The 11,383-nt window shown below is 44.0% G+C and overlaps 1 protein-coding gene across 1 annotated transcript; it reads left to right on the top strand.

The window, feature by feature from the left end:
• The first annotated feature begins 474 nt into the window (after positions 1-474).
• On the top strand, positions 475-10,370 carry LOC115760266 (protein wingless). The gene is made up of 5 exons (XM_030701536.1): positions 475-611; positions 2,519-2,781; positions 7,184-7,485; positions 8,872-9,317; positions 9,439-10,370. The coding sequence occupies exons 1-5, from the start codon at positions 511-513 to the stop codon at positions 9,743-9,745; spliced, it is 1,419 nt and encodes a 472-aa protein (XP_030557396.1). The 5' UTR covers positions 475-510; the 3' UTR covers positions 9,746-10,370.
• Positions 10,371-11,383: the final 1,013 nt, after the last annotated feature.

The raw sequence follows: 11,383 nt of genomic DNA, 5'->3' as shown, positions 1-11,383 counted from the left end.
ACTGAACCGGGTAACAATCTTTCACTCCTCCGCTCCGGCAACGATTCTACGTACAAAATACTTACGTCGCGTCCACTCTCCCTGCGAATGGAAAGTGTTTAGAGTTCGAGTTCAGCTTCATTCATAAAACTGTTTCAAGTTTTTTACATGTGAAACAAACACAAACCAAGCACAAGTGCCGAGCCGTGTGATCAAGCTATAATATAGCAAATCGATAAGCTAAATTAATACGATGCTCAACAAATCCAAATCAATATCAGTGCGTATGCTAATGATGATTATGCCTCATTTATAGTGTGCTAATTGAACGTGAAATTGCCATAAAAAATATTTAGCCAGGCCAAATGCCAAACGCCAAACTAAACAAACCCAGCAATTGACAGGCGAATCTAAGAATATAATCAAAAATCAAAATAGCAAATAAAATAAAACTGACTAACTGGTCAGCTCTAGTACGCCCAAGCATATCAACAATAATATTTGTGTAAAAAAAAAACAAAAAACTTTATCATGGATTTAAGTTATATATTTATCGTCTGCCTGCTGGCGCTATGCAGCGCCGACGCCGAAAGCAAACAGAAGTCGGGCAGAGGCCGAGGCTCCATGTGGTGGTAAGTAGCATCATGAAAATCCATTTGACATTGAAAACGGGCAGCGGGCAGCGGGCAGCGAGCAGCTGATGTGATGCGCCCACGCAACATTTGCATAAGTCAACAAATTCCGCGGGGAGGACAAACAGTTCAGTTAATTAGCGAGCGCCCGAGAAGAACAAGCGCAAACAGGCGACGGCCCAGCAGCGCCGAGCGTTGCGAGAGCCAAAGCCAACGCCAAAGCCAAAAGTCACAGCCAAACAAAAGCAACAGCCAACTTTTGTGGCACAGGCACGCGCCAGACGCAGCAACTGTTAAGAGAGACACGAAAATTAACGCAAGAGCTGAACCAAAAATTTCCCAGGCAAAAGCCAAAAGATGCCAAAAGGTCTTGGCTATAATGTGACCAATGCTGCGGCTGTGCTTGTGCAGCACGCACAATGCGGAAGCCACAAGATGCAGCAGCAGCAGCAACTTTTTGTCTGATGAAAGCAATTAAAAATTCTAAACGCGCATTCAACTTTTACCCCAAGGGGAAACGCGGGGGTATGTGCCAGTGTGTGTGTGTGTGTTGATGACCCAGTTAATGTTGGCCAAGACATGATCAAAGTGTGCTAAGAATACGTTGCGTCTGCTGCGACAAATGCAGCTGCAGCAGCTGCGCTTCCCAAATCAAGTTCGTTGCCTAAGTCTTTTGATTTGCGCATAAAATTTCGCCCGAGTTCGATTCGAGTTCAAAGCACACACATATGCGTGCCGTAATAACTTTTTATAACGGCATAAATTTCGCTAAAAAAGAACAGAAAGCAAACAAACAAAAAAAATTGTATAAAATGCTGCCTGTTTTTTTTTGTGTTATTTTCTTGCTGTTTTTTCTGTTTTCTGCTGCGGCGATCGCATAAATCTTTTCCCATTGATTTTAATCCGCCTGGGAATCGCATCGATTGCGCTCTGCCGTCGCCAGTTGTTGCTTTTGTTTAAATCGAGTGTTTTTTGTTACACTTTCGTTTTGTTGCTCGGCTCCAGTTGTTATGCATTACGCAATTGTTTAAAGGCAGCAACAAATAAATAAATAAAAATAAAAACAAAAAACAATGCACGCAAAAATATTAACTTTCCCACCGCAATCAACGGCCAATTGAATTGGCAATTAATTTGCATACGCGCCGCTGTCAATAAACATTTGTTTATATTTATTTATTGTTGCTAAACACAGAGCACAACAACAACAACAACAACAACAACAATAACAACTTGTAACGAGAGCAACAACTGCAGCAAGAAATATACTTAAGTATATACTATAACAACTCGCTATATTCGTATCTATTATAAATGAAAACATTTTTCTGGGCAAGGCCGTTTGACAGAAATAAAGAAAATAAAAGATGACAGCAAATGGAAGCGAGTGCCGACAAGTGTCATCAAATATTTGTCAGTGTATGGGGTTGCGTCTGTGTGCGTATGTGTGTGTGTGTGTGGTGCATGCATGAGTAACGCCGGCAATTGACGTGCTCAACAAAAAGGAAAAGCCGCAAGTGAAAAACCAAGAACAACAACATCAACAACAACACACACAACTCAACTCAAGTCAAGTGGAAATAAACATAATGCCAAAAATGAAAAAAAATAACAGAAAAACCAAAAACAAAAACAAATACAAATAGAAATACAAATATAATGAAAATGTTGATCCGTCTTTGCGGCCTTTTCGTTGTGCCCTGTGCGTGCGTGTCCAGCTGCTCGAGATTTTCCCCCTGCCCCTGCCCGCGCACCACTTGTAATTAGGCGCAAAAACCAAGTCAAGCATTAAATAGTCTTGACACGCCCCCACGCCTTTATCTCTCTCTCTCTCTCGCCCACTCTCTCCGTGTGTGAGCTCTATTAATTTGTGCCGTTTACCTTCTGCTCTCCCTCCCGTCCAACAGGGGCATCGCCAAGGTCGGCGAACCCAACAACATTTCACCCATCAGCACGGGCATCATGTATATGGATCCCGCCATACACTCGACGCTGCGCCGCAAGCAGCGACGCCTGGTCCGCGATAATCCCGGCGTGCTCGGCGCCCTGGTAAAGGGCGCCAACATGGCCATCAGCGAATGCCAGCACCAGTTCCGCAATCGTCGCTGGAACTGCTCCACGCGCAACTTTCTGCGCGGCAAGAATCTGTTTGGCAAAATCGTCGATCGAGGTGAGTACAAAAAGGGTTTATATGTTTTCAAATTGTAGATATATATATAATATATATGGTAAGATCTTTGAAAAAGAGGGAAAATTGCTACATCTACATTAAATCTATATAAAATATATATATTTATTATATGAATCTTAAAAAAATGTTAATCGTATTGATATATAGTGAAACTTACTATTTATAAAGACATGTTCCTTTACTTTGCTTACCTGCTGATTCCTCGATATAATATTCATACATTTCCGATATTGCTATAGTTATTAAAAACATCAGAAAAATGTATACTCTTCATTGTGAATGACTGTTCCATAAGCAAAGAAACAGCTATATAGTTCGCTTACCTGCCGATTACTTGATATTATTTACACATAAATACGCATATATCAATTCTGTCTGAACTCTCCATCATAATTAGGCAGCTTGCAGCCAGCTGTGATATTTCATAGGACTTAATCAGCTTGGAATCTGTCGCTCATTGACTGGGCCAGATCCAGAGTTACCCCTCGTGAAATATGATATGTGATCTGGCTGCCCCTACCCCTCCCTTCGCCGCGACGACATAGAATTTGTTGTCAACGCCCCTGTGCGCTGCAACTGGCAATTGCACAAATTGATTTGGTTTCAGTTTTTACTTTACTTTACTTTTGGGCACTCGCCGATGTCTTGTTGTGGTTCTTATTTATGTTGTTGAGTGTCATGTGTGTATGTGTGTGTGTGTGTAGCATGTTTGTTGTTACAGTAATACGATCGGGCACTTGCCACAACTTTGTTGGAGACTGTGCCACATGTTGGGCCACTTTCGCTGTCGCGCGGAACAATGGAATCGCCTTGTTGCGCTTGTCTGCGGCTGCACTTGCTCCACTTGCGTTTCAGCATGTTTATGCTAATTGCCGCAGGTTGGCAGCACCAAACTCTGGCTCAGGTCTCCGGTCGCCGGTCGCGGGTCTCCGGTCTCTCGCATTCAAATCAATCAAAAGTGCTTGTCTGTTCGCCCGCTGCGACAGTTGCCGAGGAGTAGTTTTTAGTTGCAGGTCCCAATCGACCATCTGAGCAACACGGGCAACACTTTTTCTGCGCTCCCCGTCGTCGTCCGTCTGGGATTGTTCTCATTCCCGCTGCCCGCTGCCCGCTGCCCGCTGCCTGTTGTCAACAATAATTTTCATATAAATGTAAACAGGCAGCAGAGCCCGCGGCTCTTCTTGTGAATTGCTTTTGGCAAAAACTTGTGTCCTGCCGTTTTATTAGCTACTGTCTGTGCTACCTGGCACACATTACGATACGATACGATTCCCATAGAGTTCGCCCTACCTCCTCCACCTCCATCTCGTTTAGGTGGGCGTGTGTTGTGCGTCGCGTGCGTTTGCGCCGAGAAAGACCTTTCACTCGTCGCCAGCTGACTTTTATAGACCGGCTCTTGACCTTATCAACATCCTTTTTATGAGTTGCACTCTCTTGACATTTTATGGAGTTCTCGATTGTCGAATTGTTGGACTGGTGACAGCTTTTTATCGCAGCACTTTCATCGCGCTTCCTTTTCCCTTTTTTGGTCTTATATATTTTAATGTGCCCTTGGCCCTAATTAACACCTAGGCCATTAACACTTGGGGTTGCACCGCACAGTGGCTCTCAAACTGTGCGTTAATACCCTGGAGACAGCAGGGATCACCCTGCCAGGTCCAGCCAGCGGGGCACTTTATTTGTATTTGTATTTGTATTTGTATTTTTTTGTGTGTTATCTTTGGGCCTGCAAATGAAGTCAACTGAGGGCGAAGACAACTCAACTCAACCCAACTAACTTGTTTTCTAATTGGTGACACCTTGTCAATTTGGCACGCCACACGCTTTAACAGGCTGGCTCGATTAGTTGCCTAGGGTATTATGTGCTCTTGAGCTGATTTTTTTTCTGTTGCCTTCTTCTTTTTTGCGCATTCTAATCATGAAGGATGACGAATGGCAGCCACCCCAAGCTGCTGCCTGTGGCTTTTATATCAATGTCTAAACTATTCCGGGAACACCGAGACACAGAGACAGGCACAGGCACGGTCCTTTGAGAGGCATCCTTGCTAAGCAGCTTAGCTGAACTGTTGAGCTACCTGAACAGGGGCAGGAGACGCAGGAGCTCTGGCCCTGTCTGCTCTCAATTTCATCAGCCTGCTTGCCACGCCCAGCAGCAACGGAAATCCGTTTAGCAATTAACCTAAAAAAAATTAAGAACGAAGGAGTTTAAAGTCCTGAGCGCTAGAGAGGGGGAGAGGGGCACAGCCCAAAGCTACTCGGATTACATGCATAAACATTTTGTGGGCGTTGTCCGCACACACACACACACACACACACACACACACATACATACACACGCATGCACATGAACTGGGACATTTGTTTGCGTTGGCAAATTAAAGAGTACCTGCGCCACACCCATTATCCAATGTGAATGAGTCGAATGGGCCGCATGAGTCTCTCATGAGCCACTCATTTCTTTCGCCGCTTAATTGCTCAATGTTCGCCGTTTTATTGTCTTTTGTTCGGCGTTCTTTCTGCGAAACATTTGCCAAGCTATTTACACGGCGTAAAAAACAGTCCAAGAAATGCCCACAAAAGGGAACACCACACACACACAATACACACACATACACACAATGCAGCAATTGCCACGCAATGTAACGCGAATTCTTGCTAAGCTAATCACCAAAAGTCAGAGTCAATTTGTTGTTGTTGTTGTTGTTGTTGATGACGACGTTTGCGCATGCGCCGACCGCCTTCTCTTATCACAGATTAAACATCGCACATATTTACCTTTTACGTGAAATTATTTAAAGAAAACAAAACCAGAAATGAAAATGAAACCAAGCAGCACATACACACACACAAACACACACGTACACACATTTACGCAGACTAGAAACAAAAAACAAACATTAACCGGGAATTGAACGAAATAAAATAAAAATTTGTGCCACAATTCCGGGAAATCGGGAATTCAAAGCGGCAATTTCGGGCGGAAGTTGAGAGCTCATTGCTCATAGCTGACACTCTCCATCGTCACCTGCCCGACAGTCAATCACAGCGGCATCAATCATCAGTCGTCAGTCTAGCCCAGACATCAAGTCAAGCCACGCAGACCTGAAGCGTATCTATGAAGTAGAGCTAGAATGAGAGACTATATAATTAGAGCATATATGATCAGCTCGTAATATAAGCTAATATAAGCTCGTAATATAAGCTTAAAAGAAGCTTCAAATTAAGTTTTATACACTCTTAGAAATAACAAGGGGATTTTTATGGAGTAAATATTGAATATAGGTTTTGCGAGCTTTCGGGAATAAATATCATGGACAATAGTTGAGATTAAAAAAGGTCTGCTGCTGCCTCAATATTATTGGTAATCGGGTAAAAGACTAAAATATACTTCATTTTCTGCCCGATAAGCCCGAAATGTTATATGGCAATATATGCTCTATTAACTAGGTCCAAGAAACTCTTCTCGAGTATTCAATAAATGCTTATGCATTTATATTTTTAAAGTATTTTTTGATTTAATATAAATCTATCGGAAATATTTTATTATATTGGGGAGAGCTCATCTGCTTTATTATAAATATAAATATTAACTGAAAAATAGCAAAAAAGCATCCAAAGTTATAGTTACAATAATTGCAACATTTTCATTTGAGCTCTTTATAAAAATATGTCAAGTAATTCTCCGGGAAATACCAGATAGTTGTGTACTCATATAATATATGAGTACAGGGCTACCTGACTGCGCTCATGTGTCATACATACGTACATATAGACGAGGCACACACATAAATTCATGTATCTGTAGCTCTTGAGTTGTAGCGCAGGCACTTGAAAAATTATCTGCAACATGTAAATTCAATTTTCATTGTTCTTTATCTGTGATGGTCGCTCGAGCGGGCGAAACGGAGGCAGTTACTAAAAATAAATATAAAAAAGTCAAAAAAAAAATAGAAGAAATATATCTGTATATGAAAATAAAGTAAAGTTTTCTACAAGGGCCACTCGAGGAGTGGACGACTGCCGGTTGGTTGGCTGGCTGGGCTGTAGATGGGGCAAAGTGTTAAGTTGGAATTTATTGTTGAACGTTTAATCTGTGTCAGTTTTGTGCGTCAGTTTGCAGCAGGCGGCACTCCGGTGCGGTGATAACTTGAAGTGTCATAATTGACCAGACTTTGGAAGACAAGTGCCATTATTCATAGGAAGGAATTTAACTGTTGCCCACGTCGCAATCACTTGAACAAGATTGAGATCTTTTCTTGTCTTGGGGGGTCGTGTCCAAGTGGAACACCCAGAAGGCAAACAAACAGCTCCAAGCTACAGAAACAGAAACAGTTGCTCATATTGCCCCCTCTCTTTCGCTCTATCTGTTACACCTTTACAGGCTGCCGCGAGACGGGCTTCATCTATGCTATCACCAGCGCGGCTGTGACCCATTCGATAGCCAGGGCCTGCAGCGAGGGCACCATCGAGTCCTGCACCTGCGACTACAGCCACCAGACGCGTTCACCGCAGGCCAATCATCAGGCTGGCAGCGTGGCCGGCGTTCGGGATTGGGAGTGGGGCGGCTGCTCCGACAACATTGGCTTCGGCTTCAAGTTCTCGCGCGAGTTCGTGGACACCGGCGAGCGAGGACGCAATCTGCGCGAGAAGATGAATCTGCACAACAACGAGGCGGGCCGTGCGGTAAGTAAACCAATCCTGTTATCAACTCGACTCCAATCGTATCAATCGCCCGATCGATACTCCATTATATTTCTAATGCCTGTCGCGAGGCATCGCTTTGGTTGGCTCACAATTTACGACTTGCCTAATGAAAATCAACGAGTGCTTTGCCGACTTCCGCCCCAATTGGCGACTCCGCGAGCCTCCTGACTGCAGTCTGCTGTCCAGCGAGCGGGGAGCTTCAACAGCAGCCAGACCGGGATCGGGACCGGGTGCAGAGCATCGGGTACCGGGACTGTCTCTCATGCACTCGTTTGCGCCCATGTAGCTCGTATATTAAAATCGTTGACAGCTTCCAGCTCCGTAGGAGAGCTACAAAAAGTAGTCCGCAGCTGCCGCAAGCAATTGCACAGTGGATGAAATTACTCATTAGATGATCATTTATCAATCAAGAGAGCTTTCCTAGCCTGATTAATAGATTTGATTTTACGGAGAAACTCTCCAAATCGCAGATCGAACATTAGTTTCGAGAAAGTTTTAGTGTGTAATCGATTTATCGATCAGCTTAGGCACCATCAAGGTAATTTATCTCGTTACAACTTCGATATCGATTATTTTGTAGAACAGAATCTATCGATTACATCCGACTAACTGAAAGCCGTCAATCAGCCAACCTTCGACTGACTTGTTATTCCATTAAATTTTATCGATAACAATAACAATCGTCTTACTTATCGATAGCTCATAAAGTCGCATATAAGTCTAAAGCTTCATTAAATTGTCTCTTCTCAAGTCAGATCAATCTTAACTTATCTATTAATCTATCGATATTGATTGAAATTTCCCAACTCCCTGCCGAAATATTTAATTAATTTCCACTGTATCGCTGAGCTATTGCCGGCGCCTCCTGCGCCGCCCAGTCGCTAGTTTCTCGCGGGGGCATAGAAAGTAGCACACTGAGCTCCAGAGCTACTAAAGCTAGTCTCGGTCCTGCGCTGGAGAGCCAAGATCTTTGGGGGCCACCATCTGTGTTATTATTTTATTACTTGTTATGGGCTACATCGATGATGATGATGATCATGTGCTGTGCTGTGCGCCTTGCTGGCTGCCAGGGCCCCCCAACTGCGTTGATTTCTTACTTTTGGTCTGGCCAATTACAACAACAACAACGACTTCAGCAGCAGCAGCAACAGCAGCAATAACATGCAACATGCGCACACAGCAAGTTGCAACAACATTTATTGATTTTTAATAACTGCAACAACGTGGCAGGCGGGCCGCCAATCGAAGCGAGCAAAAAACGGCAAAATAATTAAGTGAAAAATATATTGGAGGCGCAGCAGCAGCAGCAGCCTAATAAAGTCATACTAATGAATACCCCTACCCCCCTCTCCTTACTCATTGCAGCACGTTCAAGCGGAGATGCGTCAGGAGTGCAAATGCCACGGCATGTCCGGCTCGTGTACGGTAAAAACCTGCTGGATGCGTCTGGCCAATTTCCGTGTCATAGGCGACAATCTGAAGGCGCGCTTCGATGGCGCCACACGCGTCCAGGTCAGCAACAGCCTGCGCCAGAGCAGCAATGCCGTCGCCGTCGTTAGCCCCAATGCGGCGGGCTCCAATAGCGTTGTGGGTGGCGTCTCCGGCGGCGGCAATGGGCTGCCAGCCTCGGTCAGCGGCTACGACGACGAGGAGCGCATGCTCAACGATCACATGCCCGAGCTGCTGCTGGACAACAGCCATCCGAATGGCAAACAGCATCATCCCAATATGCCATCGCCCAACAGTCTGCCGGTGGCGGGCGCAAGAGCACGCGGACATGGACGCGGTCGCCAGGGACGCAAACACAATAGGTAAGCAGCTCGAGGGAATATTAATTACATGCAATTAGTCAAATATCATTATTATAAAATCAAAATAATTAAATATCTCAGCATAAACTGACCCAAGTTCTTTGTGTTATCTTCTTTGCAGATATCACTTCCAGCTAAATCCACACAATCCGGAACACAAGCCGCCAGGTCCGAAGGACATTGTCTATTTGGAGCCGTCGCCCAGTTTCTGTGAGAAGAATCTGAGGCAGGGCATTTTGGGCACACACGGTCGGCAGTGCAACGACACCTCGCTGGGCGTCGATGGTTGCGATCTGATGTGCTGTGGGCGTGGCTATCGCACACAGGAGGTCGTCGTTGTCGAGCGCTGCGCGTGCACCTTCCACTGGTGCTGCGAGGTCAAGTGCAAGCTCTGTCGAACCAAGAAGATCATACACACGTGTCTGTAAGGGCCACCCAATCCCCCGTATCTTGATAGCCTGTCTAACGCCCCAAACTAGCCTGTCCCCGACTCCCTCTCCCCCTCCCCAGCTCCCACTTTGTGTATGTGTTATGTATTGTCTACGCTTAGCCTTTGTTATTAGAAGTTAAGAGCCTAGACTAAAGCCTAGTTAAAGTCCATGACCCGCCCCCAAATCTTAGCTTTCACAACAGCCTACTCTGACTTTTTAGCAGTATTACATACGATAACATATATATGTCTATCTATATATATATATAGCAAGGACACGACAAGAGGAAAGTGCACAACTTCGTTTTGCCCAGTTTTTAGTTCTATAAGCAATACGCAACCCTAGCAGCAAATTTTTTTTTTTGTAAATTACGTTTGCTGTTTTGTAGGCCCCGATATGAGTATATAGTATGTACATAAGTTTAGTCGTAGCTTAGACATCGTTTTTTACAATTTTTAAAGCGCGTTTAAACCCTCCCCCCTTCCACCTTCTCTAGCCCCTCTACCATTTCCGTTCCAACGAAAAAATTGTACGAAATCATTGAAAACAAGACTGAAATTCAATTGCGCGCACCTGAAACTCTCCCTCTCTCTCTCTCTCTCTCTCTCTCTCCTTCTCTCTCTCTCTCTCTTAGTCTCTCTTTATATGTGTGTCTCTCTCTAACAGCAACGATAATAACTGAAATCTTTAGTGATTACGGTTGTTGTTCAGTTTAGCAGCGACGTTGACGCTGGCAGCGCTGCTTGCATTCCGCTTTGCCCAGCTGCAAAACGCATGTTAAGCATACGCCGTGTGTACTCTACGTAACCAGGGCATGAGAAACGTGCATCAGAACGGAACCAGTTCGGCACTTGAACCGTGAACCAGCTCGAAACGTTTCTCCATGTCCGCTGATTTCATAAATATATATTGTGTACATAAATAAGTGTATGAGTGTTTAGTGAGTGTGTTTTTAGGTTAAGTTTTCGTCTATAAGTGATTACAAGAAAAGCACGCTAGATGGCGACACACAAACAATTATTTTATTCTGTTATTTCTACTTGGAATTTATGAAATTTGCACAAAAGAAATTATATAAGTTAACTCTTTTTTTGCACAACTGCCGCTACAAAATTACATTTATCTATATTATATGTTGCCCTTTCGGTTGTGCGTTCTAGGTATTACTAATAATTAATTAATTGGTAATTTAACAATTAACTAGCCGACTAATTCAAGTATTTTTAATTAATTTATATTAGCGCTTAGACTACATACAATATTGTAAAGTATTAAAAACATAAAGAGAAAAACAACAACAAATTGCAGCAAATGCAAGACACAAATCAATAAAACAACAAACAACAACAACAATAAATAGCAACAACAATGTGGCATTTATTTTGTTGAGCAACTATTTGGTTCAAGTGTGCGGCAATTAGCCTGGGCTTGTGAGGGGTGCAGGGGAAAGGGGGGGGGGGGGGGTGGAGACTGGAGCTGGGGACACTAAGCTGCATTGTCGCTTGGGTCAGGGCTGTGCGAGGTATTTCAATATTTGATTTAAGCAGCTCGGTGGCAGTTTCCCAAGCGCATTTTTTCTGTTGCTGCCTGTCAGCCTGGGCAGCAGCAACAACAACAGCAACAACAACAACAACT

Source organism: Drosophila novamexicana, unplaced genomic scaffold (genome assembly GCF_003285875.2).
Source record: "Drosophila novamexicana strain 15010-1031.04,08,12 unplaced genomic scaffold, DnovRS2.1 tig00000387-arrow-pilon, whole genome shotgun sequence".
NCBI lineage: Eukaryota > Metazoa > Arthropoda > Insecta > Diptera > Drosophilidae > Drosophila > Drosophila novamexicana.
The sequence above is the reverse complement of the archived record's forward strand: the minus strand, read 5'-3'. Positions and strand labels throughout refer to the sequence as shown.

What these genes read in the sequence shown, in the direction of transcription:
- LOC115760266 (XM_030701536.1), top strand. Translation starts at nt 511, where the DNA reads ATGGATTTAAGTTATATATTTATCGTCTGCCTGCTGGCGCTATGCAGC. An exon ending in ACAACGAGGCGGGCCGTGCG is followed by an intron (nt 7,486 to 8,871) that starts GTAAGTAAACCA and finishes TACTCATTGCAG; the next exon opens with CACGTTCAAGCGGAGATGCG. An exon ending in CAGGGACGCAAACACAATAG is followed by an intron (nt 9,318 to 9,438) that starts GTAAGCAGCTCG and finishes TCTTCTTTGCAG; the next exon opens with ATATCACTTCCAGCTAAATC.